The sequence below is a fragment of the Monopterus albus genome, unplaced genomic scaffold, assembly GCF_001952655.1.
Source record: "Monopterus albus unplaced genomic scaffold, M_albus_1.0 scaffold470.1, whole genome shotgun sequence".
NCBI lineage: Eukaryota > Metazoa > Chordata > Actinopteri > Synbranchiformes > Synbranchidae > Monopterus > Monopterus albus.
Window position 1 is genome coordinate 61,210 of NW_018128350.1, and position 12,550 is coordinate 73,759.

A 12,550-nucleotide genomic window follows, 5' to 3' on the forward strand; every position below is an offset into this window, starting at 1 on the left:
TAGTAACTCAGTGGGAATGACCAACAAGCCTGAACCCCAGAGACAACGAGCTGGTGATACTGTGAGGGGAATACTGATCAGACCAGGTCCTCTGTGGTGAGGCAGCCGTTATGTAACACGCAGCACCAGTGAGTGGGAGATCCTCCAGACAGGGTTTCAAAAAAGATAATGGAAACACTTAAATGAATCACAGGGCAATTAACATTCAAACAGAGAAATGTTTATCATTTTAGGCTGCAGGGAACAGGACAAATATGTTCTGTGGGACTAAAGATAATTCAAATTTGTCCAAATGGTAAATACTGTTGATGTCAACACGTAAGTCATAACTGTGAGTAGGAAACAACACTTCTGAAAGTGCTGATATAGGCAATGATGAAGCCTCTTGGATGAGAGGTGAAACGTCTTCCACCTAGAAATCTAGTCCAGTTGATTTTGAGTTTTTTCAGCTTATTATGACCTGGAAGACTGAGAATCTGCACAGACATGTTTATCATATACTTTTTTCAAATATAATTAGACTTATCTGGCTTCAGGTAGAATGAGCGGTGGCTCTACATCACATACTTACGAGCAAGGCGACTGTATAACGCAACAACTGGTAACAACATTGACAACAAGATGAAATGCCTCAGGACCTTTCTGATTCAGTTCACATCATACATTCCCTTCACACCTCTTAACCAGTTGAATGTGAATGTTTTTAAGTAATATACATGACAACCTCTGCTAATGAAACATCCATCTCAAATGATGTGAGCTCAGCACAAAAACACTTAGATCAAAAGGTATTTTAATGTATGAAATTATAAAATATGACAGTATAAATGGCTCATTCTGTTTGACAAATCACAAACTGTCTTAGCAAAGACAGAGCAGGCACAAAGGAGGAGGGATTATGTGACCCATCATCCAGTTTCTGCTGGATCATAAACTGCTCAAAATCAGACAAGACTCGGTGTTAGAAATACATACAGTGTGGGCACCTAGGCTATTGTAGCATGCCACAAATTAGCTACTGTGTTATCAGCTAACTGCACAAGTCAGTCTAGTCATTTTAAGATATCTTGCCCAACATTACAAATCACAAAACTCTCTATGCCTAGACCCTCAAATTAGTCTAGCAGCCAAGCAGCCCACTTCCAGGACCATCCATGCTTAGTATCAAACAGACTGAGTGTCAAGAAGAAGCATTAGCCAGTCACACGTAAAGTACACTGTTAGGATTTTTAACTGCAGCCATACATAAAAACCAAACCCTCGGAGACTGCTGTGTCTAATCAAGTGTCCAGTTATACTGCAACCCTCTCTGCAACTGCTGAGATAAAGCCCATGCCTATTAAAACTGCCGGTTGTGCTGTTGGTCCTGCAGCTATCTCACAGCAAGTATGAGAGGATGATGAAATGCTGCAGAATTAAGTTTGACGCAGATGAAATTGGATGGTGTTAATCGGTGGAGTCAGTCCCCTCAGTGGCTTGGATTTGTGATGGAGTTCGTGTCAAGTCCTCCCCCCTTTTTGGAGGCTGGGAGTCCAGATGTGATTCAGGATCGGATCCACATCACCACACCCGCTGCCCACAGTGCCACTGGCAACAAGCATGGGCGCCGGCCAAAAGCTAAAGAAAATGGACTTATATAGCACGTTTCTATACACTGAAGCATACTGAAAGCGCTTTAACACTAATTTGCCAGTTCACACATTTGCTTACACAGACATCACCTGGAACAACTTGGGGTTCAGTGAACACTTCAACAGGTAGACTGGAGAATTGCTGCCCCTCCTGTTAAGGAGTGACTCACTCTACCTTCTGAGCCAGAGCCACCCTGAGTGAGGGGACTCTCATGTGAACAGGCAGGAAGGGAGAAGAGAAGCTAAGATTTACACCTCACAATGCAGGAAAACAGAATAATATGGATGAAGAAATGACTGAGCCTGTCTCAACACTGCAAGGCTCCAGCATCCATTCACAGAACATGTAGCGAGCAGCCTCGAGGGAGCGTGGCTTCATGCTGTCAGGTTCTATAGACGGGCTCCACATGAGGGGTTTATTACTGTAGTACATGTTGACGTTTCGCCCTTTTTTGCTTGTGGCCTCTATTAACAAAGCTATATCTCACAGTAAATGTCAGAAATTGAACTTTGACAGCAAACAATTTAATTTTCCCTATTTAATTGTGATATTTAATGGATAAAGCAATAAATAAAATTATATTAATGCTTTAAGAAAACACTAAAAATATAGCACAAAATATGCTAAATGAAAACAAATAAAATCTAGAACAAGAAAAAAAACAGTACAAGTAATAAAATAAGAATCTACAGTTTACTATAAATATTATACTCCATTTGCATTGTGTAATATTCGACCACTGGACTAGAGGCCAGCTGGTGTGACAGAGCTAAGTCTGTCTATCTAAAATGCCTCCATCTAAAGCAGTTTCCTCCAATTGTGAAGTATTAAAAAGCTATAATACAGATGACCCAGTAATAGGGTCCACAGTAACTGGGACTGGATGCCAGTTGTCTACTTGAAATATGCTCTAGTGCCATGATAACCTATAGACGTGGACATGTAAGTCCTACATGGATCCGATTTGTGTGATAAACTAACGGCACTAACCCTTCCAGATAACAAATTTTCTGCTAAAAAAGGGCAATTTATATAAGGAATGATGTGGCTAAAACAGTCGCAGACAAACCCATACCACACACAAATACACATGGGGTCAGTTAGGTCAGGACATGGCCATTAACCCTGTGTGGGCATGTCCTGGGGTCAGATGTTTTGAGACATATTTTATGTCCAGCCTGCCAGGGGAAAATATCAGAGCAAAAGTCACAGTCACACAGGATTCATCGGTGGAAACCAGGGGGGACTCTGGATACTAACCAGGCTGACATTTTACTGGGAAATCATAATGGAGTCCAAACCAAAAGAACTATCTCCATGTAGAACAGATAGGATCCCTAAGAACAACAACACAACGTATCAGCCTGGTTCTGCTTAACCATTAATGGTCATGAGCATAGATCGGTGTGAGCTTGCAGCACAGGAATGCTCCAAATTTATAAAGACAAACAGCCACTGCACACAGCGACATAAGCATGAGCCTTATATTACTGAAAATGACTGCTTGATATAAACACACATTTGCCATGATGTCATACTAAAACTTACATTTTTTAAAATGTTCATGATGTGCGCTGACAAGAGGAAGTTGTTAGCTCTAATGAAATCCCCTTATTAAAATGATAATAATGAAAAAGTAGATGGAGATTAACAGAAGTGGAAATTTTGAGAAACATTTTTTTGCTTTCTTGCAGGGATTTAGATGACAAGACAGATGTCATGTCTGTACAGTAAATACTTAGCTTAGCATTAAAACCAGGACAAAACCTGGAAACAAAAGTAACAAAAATCCACTTGCCAGCACCTCTAAAACTCATGGGTGTTAATTAGTGCACTTCAGAGGTGCTGGGAGGGAGATTAAATTTAGGAAGGAGCTGGTTTGGACGTTTCACGTTTCCAAATGTTATGCTAGACTGACAGGCTGTAACTTCATGATTCACAAGATTAGTGATAAAGACAGGAGTGGTATTGATCTTGTCGTCTAACTCTCAGCAAGAAACTCAATAAGCAAACACATCAAGTAATGTAGAGAGAGGTTCCTAGATGGCTGTTCAGCCTGTGATGTTTATTGCATGAGTGTTTTTATTAAGTTTTTAATGTACTCACTTTCCCTTTACCTTAGCTTTTCGTGTTCAGATAGCTAATTTGTGAATTTTTGATCAATGATAGCAGTTGCTGAGAAGTGGCTGCACATACTGGAAGTTTTTTATGCCACGTCCACAATGAATTTCATCTGTTATTACTACTGATAACTGCACTGTAAATATGGTGTAAGACCATGACCCGTACAAACCGTCACCTACTTTCATGTACTACTTTTTGTCTGGGTCCTGGTCTCACGGTTTGGGCTCCAGACTGCTTAGCACAAATTAAAGGAGGTCTAATTATAATTTCTTACATCTAAATCCCTTGAAATGACCAAAACTAACAATAACGCCTACTAAAGGAATAGATTATTTCCTCTGTGCCACAGAGCTGCACTGTGGATGCACTGGATGACGTGTTCCCTATTTACCATGAACACATGACTATTTTGAGTCTATCCCACATACACCAAACCTACAGCTGCAATGTTCAAGAGTCCATGCACAGTACTTTTAGCCATGTGTCGCATCTATATTTGAAAAGCTGTGTGGAAAAACAAAACCAAACTTCCACACAATTTAAAATACATCTGCAAGAACTATTTCGTTAGAAAATTCGATGAAGCGGATTTTTCTTGACAAAAACACGAGAAGGCAAAGTCTCAAAGGGCAGAAACACAGGAGAGGACACCTGAGCCTGTATTTATCCTTAGGCACACAAACACATTTGCTTAACCCAACACAAACACACACGCGCACATTTATATTGCATGAGAAAAAGAGAGGCAGTCAGCAGAGGTGGTTAAAAGATCCTCCCTTAGGGAACAGTGGGTGATTCCCCCAGTAGCTCCAATCGTTACACCCCGTGGGCCCTTTGCTGCTCGACTGACAAACAACAGTCACCTTTCTGCCATGCAAATCTCATTATGTAACAAATGTTTTATTATCTAAGATACGAGACATTTTTAAGAGACTACACGGGATGAAAAGAAAGATGTGAGAACTCTTTTCATTACCATGCCAGTGCTGATTGACAGCAGAATAACGCCTCTGCAGATCCTCCTCGCTCACAAATCCACTCACCAGTGAATACAGCAGATTAAACAGTATAGCATTTCTCCTGCATTGTGTTTGATGATTTCATCCTCTTTGAGCCTTGTTAAAAGCAACCTTAGCAGGCAGAATAGCAAAGACAGAGGCAGTGTGTACATCTGACATTACAGCCAGCAGCGAGTAGATCTGAATCCTGAAGCTGAAATCGCAGTGAACACAAATAACAAGACCAACAGTACGAGAGACGGGCAGTCAGGATGAACAGTGTTTACAGTCAGGGAGGAAAACGGAGTCGGCAGTGTGCTGATGGGACACTGTGCTATGACTGTGCATCCTTGTAGAGAACATTTGCCACCAGTGCTCTGACTGCAGCTGGATCCTCAGCATCTGTGAAGGGAAAATACAGATGTACAAATGACCAATAGGGACACCCAGAGTGTGACCACATACATATCACGAGTGCTTTCTAAATAGTGAAAACCAATTCTTCAGCACACTGGACTGATTTAAGAAACCAAACTACTGGCTTTCCCCTGTCAAATATCTAGGCTTTTATTATCTTAGCTTAATCCAGTAAAAATCATATAATTAGGATAAAGTGATCAAGTGTTGTCAAAGATCAGGAAGTCAAACTATTGCCACATATAAGTACAGGAGGAGCACTCACAAATGCTCCCACATTTCTTTCCAGTCATGCCCTAAGGACCGATTATCTGGTCTACACTGGTCTAGACCGAAATATCTATTTTATACAAACATTTACACTCACTTTTCCTCTAGTGCCACCATGAGGTTCACATTCAGGGATGAACTGATCCTCTAACTTCATTTAGTACCATCATCATTTCTATTTGTCAATTATATTTTGGTTTATGATAAAATATGCAAAACTAATGACAATGCTAAAAGCTAAGATTTTGAATATAACTGCGTTAGCATGCTGATGCTCAAAGTGCTGCTGCATCTAAATGCAGTCTAACAGAGCTGCTGGAATGGCCGTAGACTCGTAGTCTTCTTCATAAACCACTGGCAACAGTCCACTTACACACACCAGTGTGTCTTGCTCTGCCTTCCTACAACAAACGGCTGCTTCCAATGGTTTAACACTGAGGAGTCTATTTGTAAGCTCTATCCCTATACTTACATGCAAATTTAGCCTCGCTGAAGCATTTCAGAGACTTAATATAAAAGGCAACAATCAGCCCCTTTCCTGAAGTCTCTAGCAAGTTAACACAAACATGCACAATGCACAAGACTATAGAAGGACTGTTACAAAGTGCAGCTCGGGTTTAAACAGAGGTAACTGGTTAGGGTGAGGGTAAGATTGGAGTCTGGTTAAGAAGCTAACGCTGACCACCTTCCTGGGCTGCCTTCGTCTGACTGTTTGCATGTTGCGGTCCTTCGAGAGTCTCCCAAAAAATGCAGGTTTCCAAAAAAGAAAAACTGGCTTTTATGCAGGGTAATATTAAATATTAACTGTGAAACAGCTACAAACTAACTGAGCTAACTACTGAAATTAGAAAGGTTGGATCTTTATTTCATTCACAAAAGCCTCATTTCATAATCAGCCACTGCCTACAAGACCTGTCTCTGTCTCAGTGTAACAAAATATCGCTTAACTTGCTCTGTTCAACATTATCTCTGGCTGCAACATGCTATTCTGTTAAGTGGAAACTAGCTGGTGATTGAAATCCTCAAATACAAGTCAACAGGCAACGGCCGTGTAGGAAGAACTGTCCATATTTAGAAGCCTTCCCACGCTGTGATGGAGAACTGACAGACCCTACATAACCACCCTTTGGCTAAAGGGCGGATATTAAGATGAATGAACAGCAGGGAAGAGCCTGAGAGCTGCTGCTGACATTTGGAGGAGGTCAGGGCGAGGCAGCTAACACCTGCAGCAGAGCTTTCCTTTCCTCCTTTCCTTTTATACTTCTGTTTGTCATTTTGAGTGTTTAATAATAAAATGTTTGAGTAAAACCACAAATGAAATTAAATGAACGTCAAGCCGCTCTGGTAAACAAAGCCTGCATAGTAAACAAAGATTTGACATGTATGTTCTCCTGTGGACCGTCCCCCACACTCTATGAATCAAACACATTTTTACACTATTGTCAAACCTCGGTTGTCTGCCCTCTTCTCTCTTTCCTCTCCCTACGCTGCTATGTCAGACATTTTCCACAGTGCATTAGGTTACGCACCTGTGAAATCATTGTCAGAAGAAACACAACAGGCCCAGAGGTTGAATTATTATCACAGGCAGCAGGAAGCTATGCTTCACCACCACAGGGCCTCAAGAGAAACAGCCAGAACCTGCGTTTTCATCAGACAGCAGGAAGCTATGCTTCACCACCACAGGGCCTCAAAAGAAACAGCCGGAACCTGAGTTTTCATCTGAAGTCATAAGGCTCCAGCAGATCATGCTAATCATGTGTTTGTGAGTCTTCCTAAACAAATAGGTTTCCACTCATTTCACAATAATTTTGTGATGTCAAGTGGTTGACTAGCTGGTCATGCAGACAAAGTACAGCCTCGTCTGTGGCTTGCATGAAAATTTTAGATATGGCATGCATGAAGGCTGAAACTGCACGTGAACACAGGCGAGATTAATGTTCTACTGCAAATAGAGAGTCAAAAAGAAAATTAACAGAAAATAAGTAAGCACTGTGCACATTCAAGTTACTGTCTTGGTTAAGCATTGTGCATTGTGTGTGGAGAGCCCCTGGACTGCAACAATACACTTCTCCAAAGAGCTGAGGATAAAAAATAAAAGAAGTCAGAGAGCAGTGTCCTCAGCTTCTGCAGTCTGTCTGCTGCTGGACTACAGCCTCTAAAACACTTGAGTCTTTTCAGGACTGGTTTAAGACTGGATTTATATACAGCTGGATGTAGAGAGGACAGCGCTGCGTTAGAGGCTACCCGTTTCCTCCTGGTCCTTTTCATCTACATGTCAGTGTCCCTTTTTTCAAAAGCTGGTCAACAGCCATTCAGTGGATTTCTGCTATGCATTTATCTCTTTATATATTATCTGCTTCATATTTAGCTGTGCCGTATTCAGAGCGCCCCTCTAAGAAGAAGGGATTCACTGATTTGATCCTCGCTGTTGCAAACTGACTTCAGGTTCAATATGATTCATTTATTGTTTATATTCTTGCTCATATAAGTGCAGTTTGAAACAGCCAGCTCTGCCTTTTAGATTTCAGCCACACTATATCAGAGTTGGACTAATTTATTGTAATGTTAAACCAACATTTCTTACTGTTGCTGCTTCACGTTCCAATCATTCAACTGGTGGGGTGGCTTTTACTGTGAAGCAGAAATTGCTACGTATTTGCCACCGAGGTTTATGGTGAGCATAATAGTTCATCAGAAATTCATTTTTCCTGCGTGGATCATTTTCAGTTTTTGCAAAGCAGCAGCGGGCGGTTACATGAAGCGCTGGAGACTGTATGAAATGAAACAAATACACCAGTTGCCCTTGGCTTGTGAATTCTGTTTGTACCTGTACAAGTTCTCTTAAACTGCTCTGATGTGCCACCTGAGATCACGTTTGTACCCGTGATTCTTGCATAAAGGCCATAAAAACTTTCCAGCAAGCAGAATCTTGTTAGCAGTAAACTGTCATCTTGGGATCATTCTTCTCTTCTCTTCTTGCTGGTATTCATGTCAAAGCCTGAGTGTTATAACTGGATGGCAGAGTCGGCCCCTTGTCTGATTCCAACAACAAACACAGGAGATGTCGGTGTGAATTCAATCCAAACTGAATCAGCTTCTAAATCACTGTCTCTAAGCTGGTGTACTCACCAACTCCCAGCACCTTCAGGTGGCTTTTAAACTCAGGTTTTTCCTCCAGTACCCGCAGCAGGTTGGTGGACTCCATACGCTCTAGCCCCACCTTCCAGTAGATGTAGATTTTCTGACTGAAGCTGACATACACCAGGCACGGGCTGTTCTTACCCTCCTTATATGTATACTGACCTGCAACCGCACACACAAACACAGAAATAACACTCAAACTGCATATATTACACAATTTTACTCAAGATGTGGCAGGCAGTGAAGTGATAGAGCCCTTAGTGTGAATCCCAATGTACACATCAGGAATTGTCTGCTGCAGGGCTACGAATATGTGCCTCTGTGGCAGAGACAGAAACTGATCTTATCAGTCTTAATGGTCTCACAGAGCAGGCAGGGAGTAGAGTGCAAGGTAGGAGCAGACTATTTCCACAAAAATGCACACTCTGGGTGCAAAGAAACAAAACTCAGGGCAATTAGGCAAATCAGGCATGTTTTTCTAATCCAGTTGCTACTGTCCATGCCACAGTAGCTCCCTCAAATAAACTGTGGCTTGTTCCCACACTGCAGAAACATTTGAAAGGGCAGAAGAAGAAAGGAGGAGGGCAATAAAAAGACTGAGTGAATGTCAACTCAATGCTGCCACCTACTGAAGAATACTCTTCTTGAATGTGGCAGTCTGTGCTGCGTTTTTCCCGATCCCTCTCCATAACCCTCCTGATAACAATATACTGACACAGTAATGTTCTGTGTGAAGGACACCACATCATACAGAGATCCAGTTTTTTAAATCATATTTAGCCAAGGCCCTTTATGAAATACTGTAGAGCACTGTAGAGCAGATGGAATCAACTTTTAGCTCCCGGTTTCATTTTTACACTCACCCACTTCACACTTGGTTACTTTATTGTTCCCTAAGTCCTGTCAATGCTTATTTTAGTTATGGCAGGATAAACAGAGTCACGTATAGAACCTAAACTTAAATAATTGGTGAACATGGCTAGAAACCTGTATTATCACTGCCAACATTAAAATAATCCAAGGTGCAAAAAAAGGTCCAAAGTGAGAGAGGGCAGGCGAGCATACAGGGGAAAATCTGTTCATCATTTGGAGCCACAAAGAAACTCAAGGCCTCTCACCTGCACAGAAGGCATTGACATTCTCATCGAACTGGAACCGCACTACTGTCCTATTGTGGTCGATGATGTAGGTTTGACCGTCCCAGGCGCAGGCTACCACCTCCTCTCTGCCGTCACCCTGGGGGGAAACAAACACAGGTACAGAGTCTTAAAATCAGTGGAAATGTTCCACTGTGCTGGATACATAAACACAGTTGATCGATCAATTGACCAATCACCAGAAACAACTCTTTATATCAAGCAAAAAGCCAAACACTGTCAAATATCTGCTGTGTCTCTCAGTCTTTTATATCCTGTTTTATTTTAAGAGATTTGAATTAATCACTTGACAAAACCTAATTTTTAAAAAGACCTTTTTATTTTTCTGGTATTTATCTGGTTATTTAGATATGTATATGGTCATTTTACCTGTGCGTGTGTATTTCTTAGTGCTGTTTTGTTGTATTTTATTGTTCAGTATTTTGAAGGGGGCAGCATCGTGGCGTAGTGGTTAGCACTATCGCCTCACAACAAGATTCCAGGTTCGAGCCCGGGCCGACCCGGGGTCTTTCTGTGTGGAGTCTTCATGTTTTCCCTGTGCCTGCGTGGGATAGATGGAGTAATTTGAAGGCCTAGATATGGGCACTGCAAATTAGCTGTGGTATGTAGCACTGGTTTATGCTACGTACGTGTCCCTATAAAGAAAACCATTAAAATAACAACATCTTATGTTTATGGCATTGTGTTGCTCTTATTTTATTAATGATTATTATTGTACTGTTTTATGCTCCGCACTTTGTGTCTGATTTTATTCAACTGTAGCGTTAAAACAGATTTTTTTCTATGAAAGGCACTTTGTTTTAAAAGGTGTGTTATAAATAACATTTTATTACATTAATATAATTACCGTATTTTCCGCACTATAAGGCGCACCTAAGAGCCTTAAATTTTCTCAAAAATCGGCCGTGCGCCTGATAATCCGGTGCGCCTTATGTGTGCACTGAGTTCCAAAATCTGTAAAAATGTTGTCGTGCGACTTTGGTAAGCGCTCCGCTTGATTGACTGTCGGACCATTTCCCGCTGACACAGGGACGTAATACGTACACTACGTACGCTGGCAGCGATAAACCAGTCTAAACCGGTCTAAGGACCCCCGAAAATGGCACCAGTGAAGAGACATGCTTACGAGGCACATTCAACTAAACTCACTGTTTTGCTTCTGTTACGTTTTAGCATGCGCCTTATAATACGGTGCGCCTTATGTATGGGTTAAGTACAGAAATAGACCCCGTAATTGAGACTGCGCCTTATAATCCGGTGCGCCTTATGGTGCGGAAAATACGGTAAATGATTTGTTGATTCGATGAAAAACAGAATCAGCTGATAACAACACTTATTTGAAGCCCTGCATAAATGCACACAAACTGACTGTGACATCGAGCTTCTGCAGAGCAAAGAGCTGATGATCCACCTGGACAGACCACAACAGCTGCTCAGAGCTGTCCATCAACTTCAGGGTCCCTTTAACATGTGAAAGGAAAAAGGGAAAATGGAAAAATTAAAGAATAGCTGTGACAATTCCATTTGGTCAGCAAATGACCTTTAACTTTAAAACTGCTGTTTAATATAAAGAATTAAGCAACAAATTAAAGGAAATACTCTGAACACGCATGCTTCTGATAACATCACAAATTCTGAGAAGTTTGTTATCATGGCTCTTTTCACAAATGAAATAATTTAAGTGTAAGATTTTTGTGTCAAAATGGAAAGAGCAACAATCAACTAGAATTACGGCATCACAGCTGTATGCCTCTGCTAACCAGTCAAATTCACAGGAATGGAACAAACATGGCCACAAAACCTAATCATATTTGAGCCCAAATGGGTGTTTGTGCCAAATTTGAAAAAATTCCCTTGAGGTGGTTCTGAGATATCACGTTCATGAGAATGAGCCAGATGGACAGACGGATCATCAGAAAACGTAATGCCTCCGGCCACAGCCATCACTGGCACAGAGGCATACAAAACCACAAATCCAGAATATAGACCAATGCGATTTTAAGAAAAGAAATGAATGAATTAATGAATTCCTCCCTGAGTTCAGTCCAAAAACTGCATCTCACAACATCAAACGCTGCTTTAAAGACTTGTGACAGAAAAGGTTTTCACTATGGTAAATTTTAGAGCTTACCATCTAAAGTACACAGAGCGAACAGTCCACATTTAGATGATTCCTCTTTTGAGCCTGTTGAAAGACAGAGACCATCTATCAAACTTTATCTACCAAAATATCTGGAGCTCAGTTATGGTTACACTTGTGTTTTTATAAGCTATAAATGATGAGTTACCCATAAAAAGTGTGGAATTTAGTAAAGAAAAACCAGAGGACTCGTTTACACAAGGTTTACATGGTTGTGTACCTTTGCTTATGCTTCCAATGAGATGAGTGGAAACGTTCTTGTTGTGTATCCGCCCAGTGGTCAGGTGGAGAACTACATCTCTGGAGGGGCCCTCACTGCAAGCAGAAAAGTCAGCATGCCATGAATAACAAATCTCACTTTCTAACACTCATACCTCTTGTACTATCACGCTGTGTACTGTACCTCCCGGGGGTGGCAGGGCCGTCTTCTCCAGAGCCGCTGGAGTCTTGTTGTGTCCAGGAACACAGCAGAATAGCATAGCCACAGCCTGGCTGGGAAACCATCAACTCTGGTAATCCCTCTGGACCGGGGTTCACTGACAGACTGTCAACCTGCAAAACAGGCACTAGCATTATACACTGTGGCTTTATTTAGTTTTATAAGCATAGATAACTATGTGGCAGCCGAACTGAATTTATCTTTCTGGGAGCTCTTTCTAGCACATTGG

General features: G+C 41.4%; 1 protein-coding gene across 4 annotated transcripts in view; it reads right to left on the minus strand.

The window, feature by feature from the left end:
- Nucleotides 1-2,275: 2,275 nt before the first annotated feature.
- The window catches only part of itfg2 (integrin alpha FG-GAP repeat containing 2), a 13,633-nt gene continuing 3,358 nt past the window's right edge, over nt 2,276-12,550 (minus strand). Inside the window, exons 6-13 of one of the 4 annotated variants that reach the window (XR_002273784.1) lie at nt 12,286-12,434; nt 12,103-12,197; nt 11,874-11,927; nt 11,112-11,203; nt 9,704-9,821; nt 8,574-8,747; nt 8,272-8,480; nt 2,276-5,156 (exon numbers count right to left, since the gene is read on the minus strand). Coding sequence is in view for 3 of the 4 variants with exons in the window: in XM_020587658.1 (XP_020443314.1) it covers nt 5,089-5,156; nt 8,574-8,747; nt 9,704-9,821; nt 11,112-11,203; nt 11,874-11,927; nt 12,103-12,197; nt 12,286-12,434 (750 nt within the window). In the remaining variant the exon portion in view is untranslated. The other 3 variants (XM_020587660.1, XM_020587658.1, XM_020587659.1) reach the window with 3 other exon arrangements.